This window comes from Pinus tabuliformis, chromosome 1_2, assembly GCF_031772625.1.
Source record: "Pinus tabuliformis cultivar Carrire ecotype Pingquan chromosome 1_2, CPIR1, whole genome shotgun sequence".
NCBI lineage: Eukaryota > Viridiplantae > Streptophyta > Pinopsida > Pinales > Pinaceae > Pinus > Pinus tabuliformis.
The window spans coordinates 283,968,886-283,996,566 of NC_142298.1; the positions used below are offsets into that span (position 1 = coordinate 283,968,886).

The 27,681-nt window shown below is 41.6% G+C and overlaps 1 protein-coding gene across 1 annotated transcript in view; it reads left to right on the forward strand.

The window, feature by feature from the left end:
- The window catches only part of LOC149205435 (SNF2 domain-containing protein / helicase domain-containing protein / HNH endonuclease domain-containing protein), a 460,346-nt gene that overhangs the window by 209,919 nt on the left and 222,746 nt on the right, over positions 1-27,681 (forward strand). The window contains exons 9-11 of the mRNA XM_089397405.1: positions 24,281-24,518; positions 25,277-25,476; positions 26,039-26,140. Of these exons, the coding sequence (XP_089253531.1) occupies positions 24,281-24,518; positions 25,277-25,476; positions 26,039-26,140 (540 nt within the window). The remainder of the gene's footprint in view (positions 1-24,280; positions 24,519-25,276; positions 25,477-26,038; positions 26,141-27,681) is intronic.

Here is a 27,681-nt window from a genome sequence, read left to right on the forward strand (position 1 = left end):
CTTCCCATGATATGGGAAGACCTCCAACTAATACGATAAATAAAGTTGATCCAAACGATATCGCATTAATTGGAGGAAGATCAAGATCGCATACTCCCCCATTTCTCCTTACTTATGAAATCTTCAATAAAAATGTGCATAATTGCTTAGTGGATTCTGGAGCTTCATCAAATATTTTGCCAAGATCAATTTGTGCAAAATTGAATGTTCAACCACAGAAATCCGCTGTGCGCATAGTTCAGCTAGATCGATCGCAAGTTGAAGTGATTGGCGAGTTAAATCAGGTTACCATAAGGCTGTCATCCAATCCAAAGGTATGTCAAGTTATCGACATTTTAGTTGCTGATATTCCTGAATTTTATGGCTTAATTCTTAGCAGAGATTGGTCAGAAAAACTTCATGGATACTTTGCAACTGACTGGTCACATATGTGGCTGCCTTATAATGGTAAACCAAACCAAATAAAAGTTGAACGTGAACGACATCAGAAATACATAGTAACAGAACTCGAGGGAGAAAATGAACCAGTAGCATATAATTCTAACATCATTGGCAACTATTCAGTAGATTCTTTCTTAGGAAATTTTAATGCTCATACATCACCTTACTTAGAACATTCTGTTTTGTCTCAAGTAGAAATTTTTTCTCAAACAGATAGTTCTAAATGCATTAATTTTATAGATAGTCCTGTAAATAAATCTTTGTTTTGGAAACTATTTTTTGATGGTTCTAAGTCTAACGAAGGAGCAGGAGCAGGATGTGTGTTAGTAAGCCCAGAGGGAGATAAAACCATGTTAACTTGCAGACTCGAATTCGAGTGCACCAACAATACCGCAGAATACGAAGCTCTAGTCCAAGGCTTGTACAAGGCAATCGGATTAGGCGTCAAATACCTGCAAGTTTTCGGAGATTCTGAAATTATAATCAGACAGGTACGCAATACTATACACTGTTTATCAGGTCATTTAAAGCATTACCAATCTTTAGTTCAAGATCTGACTGAACATTTTATAGCATTTAATATCTCGTCAATTCCCAGACTCCAGAATGCTAGCGCAGACCTTTTAGCCAACGTAGTTTCCAAGCTCATTCCTTCAGAGAATTTTAGCCTTGACCGATTTTCAATTGAGTTAATTTTTTAGACCATCTATCCCTGATAACATCACCAATTGGAGGATTTTCAACGACGATCCTGATATCGTGAGTTTTCTCACATCTGAAGGATCCTACACCAATCAAATAATTGACGAAGACCAACATGACCAACAATTGCAACAGGATAGTACTAACAATGCTATACCTAAATCAGTAGTCAAATTAGAGGACCTTTATGATTTGAAAGATCGATTTAAAAGATCTACCAATTCAAAACTCCAAAGTTCAACTTTGAATTATGAATTAGTAAATCTAGGAACTTGCTCCATTCCATTAATAAAATGGCTCAGCTGGTTCTCATTTCTGATGTGTATTGAGTATTTGCTGAACGTTTTTATTTTTCTATGTATGAATCGTATTTGCTTTTGCATATCACTGTTTGTTTAAGTTTGGAACATTAAATGTCTTTATTTATCAAACCTTTACATTGCTTAAATATTTCATTCATTTGTTTGGCACTCTTATATATGTTTCATCATGAATGATATGTGATGCTTGTGTATTTGCGAAATCATTTTTTATTTTAAAGCACATGTGATGGTCCATCTTGTTAATGATGAATTGCAGATCGGTTTAAATCATATTGAATCCTAGAACTTGTTTAGCACAACACTAATCAAGCCTTAGGTTTCTTCTTTAGTGACTACGCCCCTTGGCTTCACTAGGAGTCAGCCTAGATGAAGGAGTTGGAAATTGGGTGACAACCCCACGTTGCAACTTGTCCCCAAGGTCACACGAAGTGGAATTAAGGACTTTCTCCACGATAATCCTAGGTGTGGATTAATGCGACAACATGGTCCAAATATCTCAACGTTTTGTCTTCAATGTAATGATTGGAGTTTGATCCTAGTGCACAAACTAAATTGAAAAAAATAAAAACAAACATTTTTAAGAGTTGGAATGAAGTTTCAAAATATAAAGAATTTGAAAAAATCTAAAATTTAGTAGTTTACGTCACTATAAATCTCCTACAGTCCCAAAACAATTTGAAGGAAGGAAATCCCTCTTCACTTAAGAAAGTTGGGCACTGTTGGTAAATCCTCTTCACTGAAGAAGACGTGTATGGCTGAAAAAACACTCCCACCCCCCTCACAATTTAATGAGAAAGCAAGGGCCATTGAAGCCCCCATAAAAACTTGAAGAAAAATCAGGAGAAAAGGGGTGAAGTCATTGCGCATCTTGCAAGTCCATGACTGCTGGAGAAAATTGGTTGAACAATGGAGAATAATCGATTACCGCTTGAAAAAACTCATTTTTCTCCTCCTTGCTGGTGCCTAGAAACCATTTGCTTCTCCTTATTAGAGCTTGAAATGCGTTGCTAGGCATGCGAAGTGACGCAAAAAAAAACATCAAAAGCTAATTTAATTCACCTCGCTAGGAACCAATGATTTTTTCCATCTACTTGGGATAAAACACGACTTTTATGATAAAAGTGGGAGTTTCTTAAATCAAAAAATTCGCCGATAAAATCGATGCTTTGAAAATTCGCGAGCCATTGATTTTATTGCGATTTTATCGAGACTTTTGCAACACTAATGCATACCATGTACTTAAGAGACAAATCCAGTAAAAGATAGAAAAGATCACTATCTGTAATATTCCAAATGGAAAAATACCATAGATAATAGAAGCAATGGACTAGTTACAACTATAAAATTCAAAAATACACAACCATACACATTTGAACACAGAAATATGAGCAAGAACTCTGAGTTATTGTATTAATTTTGATAAATGAGTACAATAAATGAGATCAGAGGAACCTGGGCTTAATATTGCAAGCTAGGGTAAGAACTCAGGAGTGACCACAATGCTCAAATGATGGGAAGATTCCGTAGGAAGAACTACTCATGTCCAGGAAGAAATGCGAGCTACTGCTAGAAGGAAACTGGATGAACTGCTCTGAAGAGTTTCCAGAATGAACTGAAACTCTGATGGTGGCCTCCACACTAGATTCGTGACAAGACACAAAAATATCTCACGAAACCAAGTGGTGGAAATGGTCCCAGGGTGAATTGCGCCCTCCTCCAACAATTTTTGTTGCTGGTTGTTGGATGGAAATATGAATTCTACCCTCAGAAGTGCTCATAAAATTATGCAAAATTAATCCGAGCCTCCTCTCACCAAACCCACAAAAGCACAGAAAGGGCTTGGGCTATATCCACAAGTCACCTGTGCCCCCAAAATGATGTGAGATCCTCTCTCTGTCAGAGAGTGCACACTGCTGTAAATAGCTCCGCAAATATGTGCCACAGTCCTCACCGGAATGCCTCCCAAATTCGTGCAAATCTCCCTGATAAACACTGTCTATCCCCTGCCCCTATCTCTCCGCAAATTCTTCTCCCTTATTCCCTTTTGTAAGCTAAGCCATAAAATCTTGTGCAATGCTCAAATAAGACAAACCCTTGCGCAATGCTCAGAGTGAAAGAAATGGCTCCTCAAAATCACTGCTTCACAGCCATAAAATTCACTACAAAATGTTCGGGTATGTGTGAGGAAAACCCCTGCAAATCCTCTAGAACTCTAACAACCTATAGCTGATCTCAATTTGGGTGCTTTGAACAACTTCTGCACCCAAGGAAAATACACACTAGTTGGAAATGATCTACAATGTAGCTCCTTTAGAAGTCCCGAGATAGATTTCTCTCTACTCTCCTAGGGTAACTCTCAAAGTTCACCAAAGGTAGAGGTGGAATTCCCGCTTGGGAATGCCTCGTGCTAAACAACACCGGTTGACTTGGCTAAGAAACTCAAGAAAACTTGTGTTTAGAAGTTAAACTGTCAAAAGATGCAAATGGAGGCCTCTTCTCCTTATTTATAATTGCTGGCCTCCTTCTCTCCCTTGGTGGCCCCCAATTTTTCTCTCTCCTAATTTTTACCCTTCCTCTTTTCTCTCTCCTCCTAGAGTGCGAGTTCCCCCCTTCTTGGGCTGAATTTCTCTCTTGTGGTCCCCATGTTCCACTAGAGCTGCAATTTCCCTTTTTCCTCGTAAGTCCCAATGCCAAAATTGCCTCCTTTTCCAAAAGTCGTCTCTAATGCGGAAAATCAAAATTGGAAATATTACAGTCCTCCCTGCCAAAAATTGCTTGTTCTCAGGCAATGCCTGAACAAGCGACCCCTCACTGTTGATCACCACTATCATCTCCAGAAACACTAGGGTCCCAAATGTGCCACTGAGTCATCCCCTATCTCTGCACTGTTTGGTCATGAAGGAATCCCTCGATACCCGGATCCAAAGCCATCCTGATCACTGTGAAGCACGCCTTGCTCCGCTCACTGTCCAACCAAGTATAGGTACTAGAAGCCCTCTGCATACAATCAATAAGTAGAGCACCATCATAATGTAGGACTTTGTCCAACTCCTCATGAAGTTGCCTTATTGAGTAGTCCACCTCCTGCACTCCAAGAGTAAACTCTCGAAGATACAACCCAATCCTTATGGGGATGTAGTCTCTCCCGCATGGGCTTCCCCTAATATCCTCTTGTCGACCAAATTGCCATGCTGATGAAGTCCCCCATGCCATCAACGAGTCACAAAAGCCTAATGGAAGATCTGAATGATCTCCCCTTATGGTAGCCAGCTTATCCCTAAAGGTCACTGAGCTGTCCAGTATTGCGATGCCTAGGTCCGATGCTAGACTCAGAAGGGTGCCGCCATGTTGTTGTTGTGCCACTCTAGCTCTAACAGGTTGCCCATCTTGGGCACACTATATCCTCATCCCTATAACCTGGTGGCGAAATATTGACGAAGACGAAGCTCATCGAACCAAGGTATCTCTATGATGTCAATATCTACCTATTCATTGCTAATCCCAATCCTGAGCTACAACTAGACAACCTTGCCTCGCCAAACAATGGAGGTCTTAGCGATCCCCTATGTGTCAACCCCAAAGTGCGTTAGATGACCCTCGGTTATGGTCCTGCTCCTCACGAAATGGAGTGGTTTGTCGGCCAACTGAATCCCTAGATCCCATAACCAGATCTGCTGCGGTGTAGTCCTGACAACTACTGAAATCCATATGCCCCAAATATTTTTTCCCTACATGTAATCCATATATAGACTCCACACAACATGAATGAATCTAGCGCATGCAAAACTACCCTACGCTTGCAATGCCACATCATGGGATTTGCTATCCTGTCTCCAAAAAATGTACTTTGATACTGCCTGGAGACTAAATATTTGCTTGTAAGAAAGGTCAACCGCCTGCTATATATGTTCCCATGAAACCTCTGGGTGCCTCACCCAAAATGTATAATGCATTCCCTTAAGTGTGAAATCAAGGGTGGAACATACACTACCTCTGCAAAAAACCATGCACTCCCCAAACTTATACCTGCCAGCTTGTGCCCTGACCTAATGCCACCGTTGAGAAGTCTCTGCCCTGGTGTGTTGAGTCCCATTCAAATATCTCAAGTGAACTCCTCGCCCACTGCTGGTCGTGCCCAGAGTGTCAAAGGACAACGACCAAATCATTTGTGCCTGCAAGCAATCTAGAAGAGGACCAGGTGTGTGATTCGCCAGGGATACCATCAAGTGTCGCTCATCTGTGTCCTTGTCGATCCTGGGTGAGCTACACACAAAGGTATGCCTAATGTCCCCATGCATCAATCTCCTGGGAGGCAACGCTCGAAGAGCCTGCTGTGCCGCACCATATGCGATTGCATATCACCCAATATCCCTGTACTCCTTAGCATGCCACTGTAAACTGCGACCTATCCCTGTGGACCACTAGATACACCCTGCTACTGTTGTACCATCCTGTACCGTCATGTATCCTATCTGTGTCGCTGTACCTGACACTCCCTGCGTGTACTCAACACGATGTGAGTCGGTTCCCCTACCCCACAACACAATGCAACACACTAGGACACACCACCATTCATCTCCATACCCACTTTTAAACCATTGCTCAACGCTAGACGCTCCTACACACCACTGCATACCTTGGCCTAAAGCTAAGATAGTACGCATCGATTGGCAAATAAAATCAAGATAGCATAAGCATTGAAATTCTATTGCAAGTAAAGTAAAGTGTGATGTAGAGTGCTCTTGGTTAATTTTATTAGACCTACTTTAACCTATTCTAAGGTAAAAAACCTCCTCTCTTAACAAGGGGCCCAAAGTGGAGAAGCTTAGCTTCATTACCAAAGATCCACCTAGTCCCTCAAGTCTACCCACATGCCACCATTCCAACGTAGGACTCAGCCATACCTTAATTGCATGGTCATGTGTTTACCTTTCTCACAAAATTGTGAAAAGAATATCAAGGAAGGGGTCCTAGCCTCTATACAACCAACTTATGTTGGAGGTAAATTTTAGTGAAAAATGACAATTGCAATTTGTAGGTGACGTTCAAAGTAAAGAGACAAATTGTAAAAGCAAATGAAATAGGTTGATGAAAACTATGTAAGCAAATCTATATGCAAATAGAAAATTAGATTGTTCAAAACTAGATTTGTAAGTGAATGAAATTAATCTAACAAACTAGATGAAATTTTCAATTTGCTCTACATGTAAAGAATGCTCAAAGTAAAATTTCCAAGTGAGACAAGTTGCAAATGAGTTGAATCAAATGAACGTGAAACTACAAATCATGAAACTTGAAATTAGAGATCTTGCAAATGTAAGTGGAACTATTCTAACAAAAAGAGTTACTTGCATGGAAAGATAAGTGCATGAAATCAATCTATAATAACATTAACATATAAAGGACTAAGCAAGAAACTAACATATAGAGATAGTCCAATAAGATGAAATGGAAAACTTAGCATGAAATGAACAATTAGCATGAAATCAAATGAGCATTAGTACAAAAGGAGATAGCTTGTAAGAAAAGCATGAAATGAACATCATAAACATTAGCTTGAAGTGATGTAAGATGAAATGAGAGAAAGCATGAAACTATCATGAAATGAAAATGTGAGAAATTACTAAACTAGAACTAACTTAAAGAGAGAAATAGAGATCAAATCAAACACCATGCAAAGAGGGTCCTTCTCTCAAAAGAGAGGAGTGGGATGCCAAGGGGATGATCCCCAAGCTCTCAAAGAAGAATGATTACTTTTATTATTAGTGATGAAAATGGCCCACTTATAGAGATGAGGGTTTGGTTGGGAAGAGTTTACAATATGAGTTTTTAAACTTACTCTTTCCCCAAATCTTGAGAAATGTTACAAAGGAATGGCTTGAAAGCCTTGTGTGAATAACAAGATACAAGAAGGATACAATTCCTCAAGTATATGGGGCTTTAGAAGAAGAAAGGAAATAAAAAGAAGAAGGTTTATGTCTTGGAAACTTCAAATGTGAGGACTTCCAAGATATGTACTTTGATCTCTCCTTCAATTCAAATGTCCTGAAAACCACCTACAACCTACAGGACAACAAGAAGGCAAGTTAACTTGGAAGATAAGTAGAGCTGAAAATGTACAAGAAAAATCAAGATCATGAGATGGGAAGAATTTATGGCTTAGACACTAGTCAAAATCTACTTATAATACAATGAATTCCTCACTAGAACAATGCATATAAGCTGCTCTAATGAGTGAAAGTTGGGATTTAAACCCAACATTTAACCTTCAATGCTAGATGAAATCAATACTTGCACAAATAGGAAAGGAAAATATTTTGTTTTTTAGAGATGGAATAGAAGCATAGGGCTCATGAAACCCCCTTTCAATAAGTCTTTGATATCCTTGGAGAATTCCTTGCTTGTGTGGCTTGTGAGCTCCTTGAGATCTTTGGAGTTGGATGGTCCAACCAAAGACTTCCCCTAACTCCAAAGGGATTTGGTAACTTGCCTTTGAACATAGGAAATACTTGAAAACCAATTGTTAGTGCAAAGAAGTCTTGTCATATAGAGGCAAGGTTGAATTTGTTGTTCAACCGAGAACAACAAATTGCAACAATGCACAAGATATGGCAAGCTCAAAGGAGATTGTAAATAGTTACAAATCTCCCCTCCCTAGACAATAGTGCCCTTAGGCAATGCACAAAATGTAATATCCCTAAGGGAAAATTAACAATAAATATGCAAAGCAAAATAGACAAAAAACACCATGAAACAATAACAAGCAATAAGACCACGAATTTGCACCCAAAACTGCACTGTGTACTCATTTTATTAATGGAAAGAGGTGTACAACAAGGTGCTGGAATAAGTGCACCTGGGCTTGCTCTAGGCAAACTAGCAAAACCTTAAAATGATAAGTGAAACACCCTTCTCTAAACTGCTACTAAGCTGCCCAAGTGCTGTGCTGGAGATGCCCAGAAATGTGCTGCTGCCTGAAAGGATCTGCTGCTAGGGCCCTCTCTACTGCTCGGGAAGTTCCGGGAAATTAATCCTGAACTCAACTCAATAAACTTGGAATAACCCATGAAGGGTTTGGCCAAAGCTTGACCCCGAAAATTCGACCCTCTTTGGCTTGAGTGGCTTTGCTGTTGGGAAAATCGACCTACTTGAAAAAATATGTTGTTAAATGCTCCAAAAATGCTTGCAATCCCTGCTAGAAGCTCCCCAGGCCTTCCCTCCAAGTTTCCTCCACAAACTCCTCTCACTCCTCAACCTCCCGGAGTGTCTCTATCCAAGACTCCGCAGTCGCTGTGCTACTGTAGCGTGCTCTCTGCTGTGGTACGACCTCACTGCTGCTGGTATGATTCGAGACTAAGCGAAACTCCCTCCTTGGGATGGCACTCGAAGTCCACTAAAGCAAGGGCTGGGATCTTTGCTCCGAAACATCCGGTGTGCTGAACAACACATGCAGACTTGGCTCATTGCTCAAGCGTGCTAGGTCAAATGACAAATTTTGGAAATGATAGATGATGAGCAAAATGAGAGCTCCTCCTCCTTTTTGTCAAGTAGCCTCTAAGATTTACCATGTGGGCCCACATCGAATTCCTCTCACAAATTCTGCTCGAATGAGAGCTTACTGTCCATGTGGGTCAAAATTCCCTTGTGGTGGCCCCCACGCTCCACCAAGGCCGCAATCTTTCATCAAACTCTAATGTTTGGGTGATTTCTATGCCAAAAATTGAATGTGGGTCCCCTAAGCCCACTTCCTCTAAGTGCAACCATGTAATAAATCAAAATTGAAGAAAATTGGTATTTATTTAGTAAAATACTAAGTAGGAATATCGCAGTCCTCCCTGCGAAAACATTGCTTGTTCTCAAGCAACTACAATGAAGGATGTTGTAGTATCTGCTTCCCCTCCTAGGTGGCATCTCCATTTGGTAGATACCTCCATCGGATCAAAAACTCCCTGATGACCCTGTTACGCAGATGTCTCTCCTTGGTATGCAAAATGGCCTCCGGTTCCAGCACGAAATGCCCCTCATTGTCCATAGGGGGTAACTTTGTAGCTGCTGCAACCTGCTGCCCCAGTGCCTTTTTCAGGCAAGACACATGAAAACTATTGTGCATCCAACTCCCCAAGGGTAGCTCCAACTCATATGCTACCTCCCCCACCCTTCGAGTGACACGATAAGGTCCATAAAAGCGGAGTTTGAGCTTCTCGACCCCCTTTTGTTTAAGTATAGACTGCTGGTACGGTTGGAGCCTCAGAAACACCAAGTCCTGTACTTCGAATTGCCTCTCAACTCTGCCCTTGTTTGCATAAAGCTTCTGCTAGTTTTGGGCCATTTGCTTGTTGTCTTTCAGGGCCCTCAAGCTTGGCTCTCCTGTATCTAGTACTTGGCCCTTGGGGCCTTGCTGTCTCCAAACATAATGGCAGCGAAAGATAATGCATCATAATCATACAGAGCTTGGAATGGCGACATACCTATGGACATGTGGTGCGTAGTGTTGTAGCAGTATTCACCCAGGTGTAGCCACCGTATCCATGCTCTCTGCTGCCCTGTCACATAGTTACACAAGTAGCCCTCCAGCCAATTGTTAATTATCTCCATTTGCCCATCTGTCTGAGGGTGGTAACTGGTACTCGGGGTGAGCTCATTACCCACCAACTAGAATAACTCCTGCCAAAATCCACCCATGAACTGGCTGTCCCGTTCACTAACAATGGTCTTTGGGAGACCATGTAGCCGAAACCTATGTCACAAGGTTCGTCGAACTTTAACCTTGAGGTTCGAATTTTGGCGAACCTTAAAAAAATTTGAGGTTTGGCGAAATTCATCGAACCTCATAGCCATTGACCAAGTCCATAGATCAAAACTCATAACTTCATGTCACAACTCAAGCTTGTAATTTATCCTTGTAGTTTCCATATCCGTGATAGCATTTTTTATGTTTACTGATGTTGATTTTTTACTGTTTTATCCTATAATTCATTATATATATATATATATATATATATATATATATATATATATATATATATATATATATATATATATATATATATATATATATATATATATATATATAGGAACCTAATGGCGAACCTCATAAAAAAATTCGAACTCAAACCGAACCTAATCATTGTCGAACCTGAACCCGAACCATGTGACAATGGCCGAAACACGTCCCTGAAGAATAATTCGGCCACCTGTGAGGTCGAGTACCAAGTTGAGATAGTGAAGAAGTGAGAATACTTCGTCAAGCGGTCCACCACGATGTAGATGCAATCTTTGCCCTGTATTATGGGCAACCCGGTAATGAAATCCATCGATATGCCCTCCCATGTCCCCTCCGGAATGGGAAGCGAATGCAATTGGCCCACGGGGTGTGTCTGCTCTCCCTTGTTCCGCTGGCATGTGTCACACACCCGGATATACCTCAGAACATCATCCTTGAGGCTGTTCTACGCAAAGCACTCTCTAATGGCTTGATATATCTTTGTGAACCCTTGGTGCCCCGCTAATGGTGAATTGTGAGCAACTTGTAGAATCTTCTCCCTTATTGGGGAGTTGGGTACCAAGTAGATCCGGTCTCGGTATTAGATCACCTCGTTCATCACCCGATACGGGTCATCTATCACCAACCCATCAAGGACCTCACACGCAAACCTGTCCTTGGGAGTACTCCACTAACAATTGCGCCCTCCAATCCGGGGTGATGCTCATCAAGGAAATAGTGGCTGGCCTCTTGGAAAATGCGTCAACCACTACGTTGTGCTTCCCTTTGAAATACTCAATGTCAAATTTATATGCTTGGGGCTTGCTCACCCACTTCTGTTGCCTCTCGTGCAACTGTTTCTACTCCAAGTGTTGAAGTTTCTAAGTTTACTTAGTTAGAAACCCTCCATGCACTATTATCTGATTTATTCCTACCTACTTGTTATTTTCCTTAACAAGTTATTTACAATGTAAATACTGAAAATAAACACTAGTGCATGCTCAACATATTACAAATCAACAACTAAATGAAATAAGGACAAACACACCATATGACATCATTAGTTTTGGACTAATGTCCCCGGAAAAACCCAATGTGGGAAAACAGGTGCAGCTGTCTGAGGGTTTTCTTATTAAGCAATATCATAGTACAATTTGGGTGCCGAAACTGGCCTACCCAACAGAGAATTTCCTTGGCAGCAATACCTCTCAGTTTCTGACAAATCTACTGGCTGAAACCCCGGATAATCCTTCTGGCAGCTACTCAGCACCAATTTGCCCTAGAAACCCCAGCATCTGCCCAATCTGGATTGCGTCAGCCCACTTAGCCCAACGTTGGCCCTGTGTCAGCCCTAGGAGGCCCTGTGTCAGCTCTCTGAGCCTCTGCGTCAGTTACGCTGGCCCCTCTGGTGCTCTGCGCAACACTTAGCTGCCTCTGCGTGGCCCTGCATGAGCACTGGCTGCTCCTACATCTCTCTCTCTGGCTACTCTGCTGCTATCCGATCACTGATTCTATCTCTCTTAGCAAACCCCGCTCTAGAGAATAGAATGACTGATCACTCTGGTGTGTTCTCCAAGTGACCCTGAAGCCTCCTCTTATACTTTTCCTGTTGACATATCAACAGCCGAGATTAAGTCCCTAATCAATGACTAAGGTTAGATCTGGCTTGATCCATGTCTTTTGGACCATTCTAACACATATTCATATTAATACACATTAATATTTTATTTTCCCTAAGTTTAGACGTAGGGACTCCATTAAAAATATTAATTATTTTAATATCTCCTGATCTATTTAGAATCTGCCCAAACCCTTTCTGGGTATTGGAGATGTCATGTGCCCCAACCTCTCCATCAAATTTCGTGGCTAGAGCACATCCTATGCTACCCCAAATCAACACTCCCTCTTAGCGAGGATTGTGCTCTAGCAATACTCCTCACTGAGAATTACTTTGATCATCCGGCATCGGTACCTGTGTTGATGCTAGGCCTTCCTGCCCAACAACCTCTGCACTGTTGCATCTTGTACTGCTGCCCATGGTTCTGCCACTGGCATTGCTGCATCTGTACGACAACTCCCTCTGCATCCGTGTTGCTACTAGTCCTTTTCTCCCAGCACTGCATCCACACTGCACCTCCTCTCATCATGCTGCCCACTGCTGCACTGCAACTCAATTACTGAGAAGTAAGTAACTGATCTCCCAATCTGACCTCCTTGTCGGGATAGAGACACCCACTGATGCTGAAGCTTCCTCTGCCGCTGACAAGTGCTCCCTCTCTAACCTCTGCGCTGCTGCAACAACTCTCCTGCATCTTGCACCGTTGCACACCTCTCTGTGCCGTCTTACAGTGGTGCAACACTCCTGTGCCTCTCGCACTACTACAACCTGCTAGCCTCGTGCTGTCTCGGGACTCCTGCACTGTAGCTCTCTTTGCCATTCCATCCGCATCTGTCTCTACCCGACTCAGCCAGTCCTGCTACGCCTCTTCAGGGCTCTCGCAACAAGGTCTAATCCAAGAGGCTGGGTACCTCGAGGATCCTGCCCCTCATCGCCTATAGTTCACGTGACTATAGCTTGATGTCTTCCCACTTCTTCTCAAGTGGCACGTGTGCACTCATGGCACAATCATCGTCTTTCAACACTTCTTTCTCTGCCCTTGCTGGCGCTGCCTTAGTCTCGAAAGACTCTCCCTTACTTTTCTTCCTTGGACACCGGGTCACATAATGACCCAGCTCCCCACAGTGGAAGCATTTGATCTTGGAGAGATCTTTCTTCTTCCGCTTCTGCTTTCCCTCAGATGCTAGGGCCACATCTTCCTCCTCCTGCTTGACTTTGATCCCCTTGCTGCTGCTACCCGTCTTCGACTGCCGTCTGATCTCTTCTTGGCGAAGAGCTGCCCACATCTCGTCCCAAGGTGGAAGTGTCCCTCTGCCCAGTATACTTTAGACAAATACTTCCCAATCTTCTGAGACAACATTCAGGGCTGTCCTCACCATTAGCTCCTGATCCGGTGTCGCTCCTATAGCAGTCAACTGGTCTCGGATCTCATTCAGTCCTCCAAGGAAGGTGTCAATCGGTTCTCCCTTCTTCATCTGATATGACCTCATCTGATTCTCCAACATTATTGTTCTTTGCACAGAAGTATGCTGGTACAACGTCTTGAGAGCCTCCCATATCTCAAATGTCGTTTCCTTCTCGGCTATATGTGGTACTACATGATCCTTGACCCCGTCAAGGATAATGCTCTTGGCCCTCGCCATCACCTCCTTGTACCTGTCATTATCACTGGGGTTGGCTAGGACAACTATTACCTTCAATGCGAAGTTCTTGACATGATTCCTGTCAAGCACTGATAAGATTCTGGCCTTCCGGACTGCGAAGTTTGATGCTTCGTCCAGTCTATCCTGGTCTCTTACCCTGTGTAGTGCCATGATGCTTCTCTACTTCCCTCTTGGAAGTTCTCTGTTCGACTCCTCTGAGTCTCTACTTCCCGTCTGGAAGTTCTCTTCTGGACTCCCTCTGAGTCCTGATTTCCCTCTTAGAAATCCTTCTGCCGCTTGTCAAGATGCCCCCTACTCTGATCGCCTTGTGCAACTGCACTGCTGATTTGGGTTCCTCGGCTAGAAACCCTCGGTAACAACTCCTCTGGCCCTGTTCTGTCAGGTATTGTTCTGACTACAGTACCTCACCAGCTCCACTCTACAATATTCTTGTAGCCTTCTAGACCCCAACAACTACCTCTCTGTGAACTGCGTTAGCCCCTCTTTGCCTCATGCTGGTCCTGCATCACCCCGGATGGGTCTGCGTCAGACCTGGGAAGCCCTGCGTCAGCCCTTTGACCCTATGCGTCAACAACGCTAGCCTCTCTAAGGCTTTGCACAACTTCCAGCTTCCTCTGCGTGGCCCTGGCTGGCTCTGTGTCACACTCCTTGGCTTCTGTGTTGCTAGAAACAACTTCTGTGACCTCGGGATAGTTGTTTTCTACTGCTATTGCTCCGCTCGGCTGATGTCTTTTAGTCCTCCTTTGATCTGAAATCACACTCTGATACCATGTTGAAGTTTCTAAGTTTACTTAGTTAGAAACCCTCCATGCACTTTTATCTGATTTATTCCTACCTACTTGTTATTTTTCTTAACAAGTTATTTACAATGTAAATACTGAAAATAAACACTAGTGCATGCTCAACATATTACAGATCAACAACTAAATGAAACAAGAACAAGCACACCATATGACACCATTATTTTTGGACTAATGTCCCTGGAAAAACCCAATGTGGGAAAACCGGTGTAGTTATCTGAGGGTTTTCTTATTAAGCAATATCATAGTACAATTTGGGTGCCGAAACTGGCTTGCCCAACAGAGAATTTCCTTGGCAGTAATACCTCTTAGTTTCTGACAAATCTACTGGCTGAAACCCCGGATAATCCTTCCGGCAGCTACTCAGCACCAATCTGCTCCAGAAACCCCAGCATCTGCCCAATCTGGACTGCGTCAGCCTCACCTACCCCAGCACTGGCCCTGCGTCAGCGTCTCTTGGCCTACGTCAACCCTAGGAGGCCCTGCGTCAGCTCTTTGAGCCTCTGTGTCAGTTACGCTGGCCCCTCTGGTGCTATGCGCAACCCTTAGCTGCCTCTGCGTGAGCACTGGTTGCTCCTACGTCTTTCTCTCTGGTTTCTTTGCTGCTATCTGATCACCGATTCTATCTCTCTTAGCAAACCCCGCTCTAGAGAATAGAATGACTGATCACTCTGGTGTGTTCTCCAAGTGACCCTCAAGCCTCTTCTTATACTTTTCTTGTTGACATATCAACGGCCGAGATTAAGTCCCTAATCAACGACTAAGATTAGATCTGGCTTGATCCATGTCTTTTGGACCATTCTAACACAAATTCATAATAATACACATTAATATTTTATCTTCCCTCAGTTTAGACTTAGGGACTCCATTAAAAATGTTAATTATTTTAATATCTCCTGATCTATTTAGAATCTACCCAAACCCTTTCTGGGTATTGGAGATCTCATGTGCCCCAATCTCTCCACCAAATTTCGTGGCTAGAGCACATCTGATGCTACCCCAAATCAACACCAAGAAGAACCTAAGGCTGTTGTGATTGGTCTTGACTTTAAGCCTGTTCCCCACCAAATACTGCCTGAACTTGGCCAACGCATGCATGATGGTCAACATCTCCTTATCGTAGATGGGGTATAGTAGCTCTTGGGGTAGTAACTTCCGGGTCTCAAAAGCTATGGGGTGCCGTCCCTGCATCAACACAACGCCCACACCCACTTCATATGCATCACACTACAACACGAAAGGCTGAGTGAAGTTAGGAAGTGCCAACACCAGACAACTACTCATGGGCTCCTTGAGGGGGTCAAATGCCTCTTGAGTTGTAGTGGTCCACTCGAAGGCCCCTTTCTTTGTCAAGTCTAGAGGGGTGCTGCTAACTAGGAGAAGCCCTTCACAAACTTCCTGTAATAAGTGCAAATGCCTACGAAACCCCTCAGCTCGATCACATTCTGGGGCTCTGGCTAATCCCAGATAGCCCTAATCTTCTCCTCATGTACTCTAACACCATCCACCCTAATGATCTGCTCTAGGTAGAGCATCTCGGCCAGCCGAAACTCGCACTTGGACAATTTGGCATAGAACTGTTGCTCCTCCAGAGTGAGCAGTACTATCTCAAGGTGCTACAAATGCTCCTCGCAAGTCCGACTATAAATTAGTATATCATCAAAGAACACCAGTACAAACTTCCTCAACTGTCCACAAAACACGTGGTTCATGCATGCCTGGAATGTAGTTGGTGCATTGGTCAGCGGGAAGGGCATAACCAGGAACTTGAAGTGCCCATAATGACAACGAAATGCTGTCTTCTGGACATCTTGGTGCTTCACCTGGATCTGGTGGTACCTCGACCGCAGATCAAACTTCGAGAAGAACTTAGCTCCCCTCAACTCATCCATCAGCTTATTAATATGTGTGATGGTGTAGTGGTTCTTCGGTGTCTTCTTGTTGAGGGCCCGATAATCAATGCACATTCATAAGGACCCATCCTTCTTCACCAACGCAACTGATGAGGCAAAAGGGCTAGAGATGGGCCTAATATGCCCATGTGCCAAGAGCTCATGGATGGCCCACTCTATCTCATCCTGATATGCCTTGGGATGTCAATAAGGAGTGGTGATGACAACCTGCACTCTCGGATCCAACTCGATAGTGTGATCAAACCCCCGATCAGGTTGTTGACCTAGTGGTATGTCCCTAAACACCGCTGGATACTTGTCAAGAATAACCTATATCTTTGGATGTGGTGGCTTGGGCTTGCCCCCAGCCTCTGAGATCCTCAACTCCACAACCCACTCCATGTCTCAAGTCAACGTCCATCCTGTGGGTCGAAACAATCTTTGGTGGGTCTAAGTGCATCCCCCGAAGCAACACGGTCTTGCCATTTGGCTCTACAAACCCCATCCCTAACTTCCTCCAGTGTGTTGTGACTCTGCCAAGCGCCACTGGACTCCCAACACCACGTTGGTGTCCAGTACATCTACTACAAAGAAATGATTTGTTATGGAGTAGTTCCCCATGGTCTATTGTCAACGCTGGTACATAGTGAGTGCATTGCATGGTTCTGTCCCCAGGGACAAGAACTAGGAATCCCTCAAACTCCTCAGTTGTGATGCCCCTCTTTTGAAGCAATTGAGCATCAATGAAATTGTGGGTAGCCTCACTGTCCACTAGAATTGATACACGCTGCCCATGAACAGTGCCTCAAATCCTGAAAGTCAAATATTTGGGTACCCCACACAGTGATGCAAGGACACCTCTAGAAGGTGCAAAGGAAACTCCCTCTGGTGGTGGTGGTCCTCCCTCTTGAGGTGTCGTGTTGCCCTCTCCACCCATATCAAAATAGGTCTCACTCTCTGCATCGTTGTCAGAGAAGACCTCGTTGTAGTGGGCCTTGCCCGCTGCACACCTGTGGCCTGGTGCCCACGACTCCTAACAAGTGAAGCACAATTTCCTCCTTATGAGGTCTCTGCGGGTCTTGTCATCCGGCTGACCATGCCCTTGATTGGCCCTCGGTGGTGGAGCCCTGATGTCTTTCCCCCTCTGTTGGAAACCTTCTCCAGGGGTTAGTGGTGCTTGAGCCCTAGGTAGGGCATCTTGTGAATCTAGGGCTCTCCCTACCGCATCTTGTAATGTAGTGGGCCTGTTGGACCTCACTAACCTACACAAAGGCTCTACTAGCCCATCCACAAACATGTGGATCCTCCTGGACTCTGACAAATGAGGCACCATGACAGACAATCGCAGAAACTCTGAGATGTAGGCCTCTGCACTCCCGGCCTGCGCGAGCCTTGTCAGCTCCCTGAAATACTCCTCCAGATCTTTCCTCCCAAACCGCTTCAACACCCTCTTGGTGAAATCATCATAAGCAGTTACTCTTGCATGTCGCAACGTGGTCAATCCATGGAACCACTAGTCGTGGGCTTCCCCCTCCAAATGCAATGTGGCAATCTTGATTGCCTCTCCTTTTGTCATTTGATTAAACTAGAAATAGACATCCAACTTTTTGACCCATGCCTTGGTCGAGCTCTTGGAGGACACATTGAAGGTTGGGAGAAATAGGCTCCCCACAGTGCATTGCAAATTTGTCCCCTGCATGTAAACTCCTCCACTCTGTCCCTTGGGCCTATTGTTTCCCCTAACTGACTTAAATCCTTGAATGTAATGGCCCTCCCAAAATTGGGTCCATAGGACTGATACTCCAGGAAATAATCCCCATAAGGTGCCTCCTCCTGCTCTGGTTGCCCTCCAACTCTAGATTGTAGGAATGTATGGTGGATATAGGGGGTGTCTTTGGAATCAATGGCATGTTGGCATGCAGAGATGTGTGGTGGTGCGAGGTGTCAGATCCTTCCCCATAGTGGAAATCCCCTTGGACTCCCTTTCCCTTGTTGCCATTGCCATTTCCCTGGCCCATTGCTTCAATGTTCCGAGATACGTCCTGCACTGCCTTCAGTAGTAGTTGGGCAAAGTCCTTTTCCTCATCCCTTTTGTCTGCTTCATTGTCCCCCATGTTGGTTTCTTCTACCTCAGGTTCTGTAGTCACAAGATCACGAGTGATCTCTAACTGCTGTTCTTTACTTCTGTACCTTTGCCTTCGGTATGTCACGTTTTGCTTATCCTCCGGTGTCAAAGATTGTGCTGCTCCCACATGCTGTGCCAAGTCTATGAACTCCGATACCACTGTAATATCCCCAAGGGAAAATTAATAGTAAATATGCAAAGAAAAATAGAAAAAAACACCATGAAACAATAGCAAGCAATCTGACCACGAATTTGCACCCAAAACAACACTGTGTACTCATTTTATTAATGGAAAGAGGTGTACAATAAGTTGTTGGAATAAGTGCACTTGGGCTTGCTCTAAGCATGCTATAAAAGCCCCAAAATGATAAGTGAAACACCCTCCTCCAAACTGCTGCTAAGTTGCCCAAGTGCTGTGCTGTAGATGCCCAGAAATGTGTTGTTGCCCAAAACGATCTGTTGTTAGGGCCCTCGCTACTACTCAGAAAATTCCGGGAAATTAATACCGACCTCTACTCAATAAACCGAGAATAACCCACGAAGGGTTTGGCCAAAGCTTGACCCCGAAAATTCGACCCTGTTTGGTTTGAGTGGCTCTGCTACTAGGCAAATCGACCCACCTGAAGAATCTGCTGCTAAATGCTCCAAAAATGCTTGCAATCCCTGTTAGAAGGCTCCCCTAGCCTTCCCTCTAAGTTTCCTCCACAAACTCCACTCACTCCTCAATTTCCCGGAGTGTCTCTACCTAAGACTGTGTAGTCCCTGCACTGCTGTAGCGTGCTCTCTGCTATGGTACGGCCTCACTACTACTAGTATGATTTGGGACTAAGTGAATTTGCCTCCTTGGGCTGGCACTCGAAGTCCACCGAAGCAAGGGCTGGGATCTCCGCTCGGAAACACCCAGTGTGTTGAACAACACATGCAAACTTGGCTCACTGCTCAAGTGTGCTATGTCAAAAGACAAATTCTGAAATGATAGATGATGAGCAAAATGAGAGCTCCTCCTTGCTTTTGTCAAGTTGCCTCCAAGATTGCCTATGTGGGCCCACATCGAATTCCTCTCACCAATTGTGCTCTAATGAGAGCATACTCTCCATGTGGGCCGAAATGCCCTTGTGGTGGCCCCCACGCTCCACCAAGGCCGCAATCTTTCATTGAACTCTAATGTTGGGGTGCCTTCTATGCCAAAAATCGAATGTGGGTCCCCTAAGCCCACTTCTCCTAAGTGTAACCATGTAATAAACCAAAATCGAACGAAATTGATATTTACTTGGTAAAATACTAAGTAAGAATATCACACAAAATCAGCTAGTAAAGCAATATAAACTCAATGGAATAAAATCATAGCATGAACAACAAGCTCAAATGGAACATTTTACTTCATCCACAAGCAATAGCATCACAACACCAAGAAGTATCCCTCAAAGACTTTTATTAATTCAATATCAATTCCAGCATAGTAACAATAAGCCCAAACTTCCAACCATGGGCAAATGAGAGCTCTTATGGTGGATTTATTAAAAAATCGGAGAAGATCCCAATGGAGAAGGCAATGACAATTAGAGAAGTGATGGAGATCCCAAGGAGAAATCGAACTGTCTCCTTTGGACAGCATATTTCCCATTTCTCCATGTGTAAAAATCGATGGCTGCCAAGTGTGAATGAAGGTGGGTAGAAGGGAGCAGCACATCCCTCATCATCTCCAACAAAAAACCAAGGCCATGACACCTGTCAAACCACTGCTGCATGTAAACTAGGAGACTGTTGAAACTGCTGTGCGTTGACTGCCCATGTACCTGCGTGTAAGCTCAATCTGTGGTTTGTATGGGCTGATAGCTGCCAGCTTGTGTACAAGTGGATGCAAAAATGGAGTATGTGGAGAACAATCTCCACAAATCTCTCACCAAACTGATCTTTAAGCTGACGTCATATCTGTGCGTATCAATGAAATATTTCTTGCTGTGTGGAGTCCCTTTGTGGCATGTGCATGTTTCTTTTTTTGCTGACTTATGCATAGACCATGACGCGTAGGCCATGGAGAGTGAGGTGGGGTCCATTCCCCACTCACTTTATTAAAGTTTCAACTTTAATTCCACCATATTTGATTAAATCAAATTTGAATTTTGGCCATACATTGTATTTGATGAGCTCACCGATGCCTCTTTGACTGTATTTGACTTTGAAATTGAGTTGTGCCTTGTTTGATAGGCCCCATGTGGCTGCCACAGCACCTTTGGCTTCCCCTTCAATTTCCATGTCACTTGTTTGACTCCTCTTGACCTCGTAGAAAATATAAATTTTCTCCAATTAAAATTTCTTTTTGAAATTTTCTTCACTTTTGCCACTAACATTAGAAAAAGTGGCTTTTGAGGGGCTATAAGACATTTTTTGACCTTCAAAGTGGGTCTTGGGATAATGCCAAGGATATGAGGATGAATTTCGAGTAGTCACATGCCCCAAACATTTCCTAGTGTAATGACCCATCTTTAATATAGAGAGCGCAAGAATATTAGCATGCATATGATGCACATATGCATGTATCGCATGCACTGCACTAGTATTTATATTCTAAAATTAACTATAAATGTTGAATATCATGACACACCTTCAAATAGAAGTTACCTTCACCCATCAACACACATATTGCTTAATGCATCATAATTAATGAGCAAATACCAATGATATAAATTTAAAAAAAGTATAAAGTTAAAAGGGTTATAAAGAAATAGATGTAAAAATTAAGTTAATTTTTACATATGGTTATATAATTATATATCCTAGAATATTAATAAATTATTAAAATGATAAATTAAATCAAAATAAAGTATTTAATATGAACCTAAGGCATTTAAATTAAACAAACAAAAAAAATTCTTAAATATAAGATAAATACACCTTTAAAGGAATATGACTCACGTACATAGAGGGAAAAGGTGTCAATACGATTGGAAGCAGTGGGATCGCTGGTGGACAGAGCGATCACCGCCAAGGAAGGCTACATATAGAGGTAGAAAGATTTTTTAGGGGGGGGGGCAGGAAAAACCAAAAAAGGAGAAAGAGGAGGAAAATTGCTACACAGAGTTCATGAGGAACGATTGAGCCTTGCTTGTTCTGAGGTTTCTGGGCACGGGGGAACAGTCTGCTTCAGCTGAGAAGCTTACTGGACTGAGTAAGCGAGGTTCTGCTCAGTTTGGCTGGGTGGTTTCGGTCTTTTGGTAACGGGAGCGAAAGCTGAAGCAAATCTGAAGTCTCTTCGTTCGCAGGAAATCAGGTAGGTACTTCTCATCAAATCATTCAATTTGATATATGAAATTTATTGTTAAATTTCAGAGCAGGTTCATGAAAAATTTCTTATGCTGTTCAGAGTAAATTTTGTGTAATTTTAGAACAGGTTCATATTGATTTCAAAAAAAATCATTTACAGTCTTTACAATAGCTCTTTAAAATTATTCTTAGTCTTTACAATAACTGCAGCTGTTTAATTTATTTACGGTCATTAAGGACCACTTATCTACATCTTTACATAGAAATTAATTAAATTATTAAAAAATCCTACTTAGACCTAGTCAATATCTGCGAAATTTCAGAGATGACCTAGCATGGTAATATACATTGATGCTAGACACTAAGATGGACTTAAGGCACGATCTTCAAGCCGTCACCCTTGCTTTGGAGTATGCCGTGAGTGAAAAACCTAGAAAATTATTCGTCGCTGAAAAGAAAGTATAATTAACCAAGTAAAAAAAACACTCCAGGGATACTCGCTAATCATGTCTCAATTATCCTAGCTCTGTTACATAGCTTTATTCATCATGCTAGTGAGATTTATACAATATTCCGTAGGGTTGCAGAAACTGAGGACTGAAGAAGAAAGAGAGGAGAGAATGCGCTTGGAAGGCCCTGCAGACTTCTGAACTCTGGAAAATTTGAAGTACACTCTGTGTCAGTCTTCATATATCTGCCAAGTGCAACTTAGCAGTCAACATACTATACACATCCATTAGGGTTAATGTGCTGCCCCAAGAAAAATACTAGGTCAGCATTAGCGAAATATTAAAAAAATACAGCCACTCGTTAGAGATTTTTGGAAATATGGGAAAAGATTGCAAAACATAAATTTTACTGCTTTAACTAGAGGTGTTCCAGATATTAACCTTGTGAATTTTCTACCTTAGGGCTGTTGTGCAATTTAAATATACAGCAGCAAGAACAAACAATGTTTCAACTCTTAACAATCCGAATCCACTAGGCAATTGAAGAGATAAGATACCATTGTGTTCCAATAAGTTTCAACCATCTGGGGCAGTCTACTGTGCGTAGAACAGATTTGAAAACACTTATCAGAGCTGTAAATACAGCAACAAATATGCAATTATATTCTAAGTTAAATCCCTTAAACACATTCACTCTTAACTTATGTCAATCAACAAGACATTTAGAGTTGGAAATTACAAGCCATGAAGGATATATATGGCTCAAAATCAAGTTTACAATTTACATAAATATCTGTGTCACCACATTCGCTGATTTTCAAGGTAAAAATTCGAAATTCGCCAAATCTGAAGTAGAGCTGAATTGATACATCACAAATTCGCCAAACACAAGTGTTTGTGCAGAATACACAAATTGGCCAAATTTATTTGCAGTGAAATACAGTTCTATCATGCTATTTTGAATTTTTGATTTCTATTATGCATTTGGTTACATATATTTTAATTTTAATTTATTATATATTATTTTAAAACTTTTATATTTCTTAGTATGTTGAATTTAACGCCGAATTTTATTCAAAAAATTTTCCTTGTCAAATTTTTATTGAACTTCAAAGTCATCCAACTCGAATTTTAATTCGAACTAGGTGACAGATTATTATTGGACAGCTAGAAATTTTATTAGTATTCATAAAGGTGAAGTTCTTGTACATACTATAGCCTTATAACATATTAACAAGGCTGGTACACTCCTCTGGCTCTCCAAAACTCTAGCTAGGGAAAACATTGGAAACCCCAATTCATGCCAAGGATGTCCAACAAGCATGTATCACAAATCATGTCTTCTAAAGTGAGACATCTCATCTTCTATTCACTAAAGTAAACCTAGGGTTTCATCTCAAAATCCTAATCTTCAAGTCCCCAAATCCGTTAGCCCTATTCTTCAACACGCTTTTTTTGATCACATCTCTACACAGGAATAGACAAGAATGAATCATTGTAGAAAGACCATCATCTTTGACATCTTCTTGACAAGACTGACTCTTAGTGTCTCACAAAAGCAAGTTACCAACAAAGATGCCCTCTTTAGGGCTTCCTGATGAACCCTAGTGTCTCAGTCCAAGAAGACAAGTACAAGAAGTCTGTGGTTGTTCTGGATGACTACATTTTTTCATTTATAGTTCAGTAACACTTCAGTTCTTTACTAGCAAGAGACGACAATATCCTAAAGGTAATTTAATAGTTAAAATTCCAGATAAGTCATTTCACCTTTGCATTTGTTTGAATAGTCGCCTAATACAGATTGAAAGTGATTTGGAGTATATTTTGTGCTTTATTCATCATGTTTCTTTCTTCAGTAGCCGTTTAATAATTTTACTACCAGCTATTATATAAATGTGAAAGAGTGTTTAGGCTTCTTGTAATTTCATACTACAAGAGACTGAGACTTGAGTGCTTCAAAGTCTTGGAAGGAAGAAAATGGTTAAACATGTTTTCAATTCTTCTTTTGGGTTTATCCAGGTAAGACGGCTGAAGCAAAATGTTTTAGCACAACTACCTCCAAAGCGTAGGCAGGTAATAAGACTAATGTTGACTTCATCAGATATTTCTTTGGCAAAGGCTTCAACTGCTGGGGATGAAAGAAGGGCTGGTGAAAGTGTCTGCCACTGTGGCTTTACTAGTAAGGGTTCATGTGATTGTGAAGATGATGACAATGATTATGGAAGTGGTGAATTTGAAAATTCAGAAGACCTGCAAGGTTGGACCTTAACTCTTCCGCTGTGGTCTAGTGTTTAGCAATTATGTAGGTTAAAGGTTTGCTTCAATACAATTGCTTTACACCAACTGTAGGCTGGATGTACATTCAGGCATAGCATAGTGCAAATGCACGCAATGGTTCCCTTAAAGAGCTTGTCCATGAATATCTGGTCTCTTGTTTAAAATTTGAAACATACCTGTCAGATTCACGTTGTATTATCTCATTCTTGCATGTTGAGAAAAGTAGAGACACTGTATATACACTTAAGTAATTTTAGGTGAAATTCATAGATCAGCATTGTTAGATGCTTAGGATGTTTCTTTAAATTCCTTCTAATTTTCTGCCTATTTCTTTCTGCATTCCATGCTTAGCATGTGAGTTTTGTTACACCTTGAATGCTTGAATCTTCATTACTTCTTAAGTCCATGAATATGCTGTCTCTTGTTTGAAATTTGAAACATACGACTCAGATTCACTAAATATTTCAATCTTGTATTTTGAGAAAGTCAGAAACTTTGTGTATACACTTAGACATTTAGGTGAAATTCAGAGATCTGCATTGTTAGATACTAGAATGTCGCTTTAAAATTTAAATTCCTTTCAAGTTTCCGTTCTCTGTTTTATTTTGTATCCCTTTCTGGTATGTGAGATTTGTGACACTTTGAAGCCTTGTGTAGATACTTGGTAATATAAAAGATCACCATGACAATTTTGTTACTGGAAAATACTATACATCTCTTGATGTAATTGCTTTACAGACGCTGGAGAACCAAAGAAGTTGTCCAAAACTCTATCTCATCAAGAGGTTGGCTTGGCAAAGCTTCGGAACTTTCAGGAGTGGTTGTTCAATCATCCTCTTTTTGCTGATTCTGAGTACACGGACCTTGTGGATAAAGACTTATGTCCTCAAAAAATGGTAGTCTTTGGTCATCATCTGAGAGTCCTTGATGGAATACAGGTATCTATATTGTTTCTTTTTATTCTGTTCTCGTTCAGTGTAGAGTCTAGACTGTTTACAATGTTCACAACTGAGTTCTTTTTATATAGCAAAATTTTAATGTCCTTTACAGTTCCACTTCTTTTGTGGTCAACAGTGTATATTGTCCATTCTTAAATTAAACTACTTTTTCTTTTCATTACATTATGTCATTAATCATAGGGTGAATAGCAATACGAAGTCCTTCACTTCACTATATTGCTCTCTATATGATAAACAATGGAAAAGAACAACTCAGGGTGTTTACCGTTTTCATTTTTATGAGGGATTGTCATTCATCATCTGTTCCTTTTACTTACTATTCTAAGCATTTTTTTATATATAATCAATCGTCATAGGCTGGGATGTAAGAACTACTATTATTTGAGATGTTAAATGTTATAACGGTACTATTATGGTGCTATATAAGAATACATTATCAACTAGATTGTAGCCTACTTTTAAGTGTTTTTAGGGGCATTAAATTTGTGTTCTCATACAATTTTCTGTTGTATTGGTGATGCAATGTTTCCTGAGTAATCAGGCAGCTGTGTGTCAAAAAGGGCTCGAGTTTGTCCGTATTGATGGGAGTACACTTTCTAAGGACCGCCAAGCTGCTGTACAAGCATTTCGTTCAAAGCCAGAGGTAGGATTACAAGAATAAATAGACAAATGTTGCACTACTCACTTTTGCTGTTATGGATGACATTCTTACTCATATTAGACATCTTACCATTGCTATTAAAGTATGATAGAAATTGAGAAGTCTGGAATTGTATGAAACCTCTAATCAACTTCGAATTTTATTGTTGTGAAACAAATTAAGAAATTTGAAGATGAGTAAATCTGATTTTTGTGAGAAAACCTTGTAGTATAATAGGGAAATTGTGCCCTAGGTTTTTTCCTTAACAAGTATGGTTTTCTCAACCAAACTCTTCTTCTGTTCAGGAAAATAATACTTCTATTCCAACGCTGTAACGTTTAATGAATATTTCTGATACGACAAAGTGCAAGTGTAATCATTCAATAATTTAACAATACAATTATAGACTGAATCCACTGGTAAAAAATTCAACTAGTTCCAAAGTAATTCCCAACAAAATTAATACAGACTTTGACAGAGCTTGACTATGTGATGTCCCCGTTTTTCAGTTTCCCTTGTGATGTGGATGGGTTGGATGGGTTTCCAGTGATCGGAGAAGGTATGATGGTCGAATAATCATTTCCGGGGTTAAAAAGTGATTTTTGAATAATCACTTTATTGATAAAAATAGGAAAGGTGCTTAATAGGAGAAAAGGGGCCTAAAAGGGGGAAAAGTGACTAAAATTAAAAAGTTACTTAAGAAAAAGCTAATGGGGAAATCTTCTAGAATGAAAATAAAATAACAGAGTAAGATACCTCTAGAAGGTTGGAGAGGGACCCATCAAATCTATAAAAGGAGTGGGGGATCACATCATTGGGACATCTTGGATTTATGTATTCGATCTTTGGTAAGGTTTGGAGAACCTGGTTCCCAACTTTTGTAGCTCCATCACGGAAACTCTCGGGTGATTTAGTGAGAGTGGGTGAGTACCCATCTCTTCCCTTGGTGAATTCAGCTAGAATTCACAGAAGTGCTTATTAGCTGCAGTTCAGTTGGAGTTTATTGGTAGAGTTTTTGGAGGACCTTCCAGTAGACAGATTGGGGCCATTACCCATAGTATCTGTAATGGCCGTACTGAGTTAAAGGCCATTACTGAACTGTGAAACTGTAAAGATAGCTGAAACTGTGAAACTGTAAAGATTGCTGAAACTGTGAAACTGTAAAGATTGTTGAAACTGTGAAACTGTATTTAATTGATTTGATGGAGTACTTACCTGATCTGCTACGGCTGTTGCGATGAGGATGCTGCAGAACTTCTCTCGTTACCGAATGACCAAAACCACCTAGCCAAACCGAGTATACCTAGATACTCAATCCAGTATGCTTCTCAACCGATGCATACCGTTCCCCCGTGCCCAGAGACTCCAAAACAAGTAAGGCTCAATAGTTTCGTAGTTCCGAATTTTTAAGTAGTATGGATAAATTTCCTCTCCTTCCTCCTTCAACAACACCCGGTTTAGTTTTTCCACTCACAGTGAATACCACCTTCCCCATCCACAGGCATCGAACCCCCCCTTTGGAATCCTCCTTCCTCCCTTTAAAT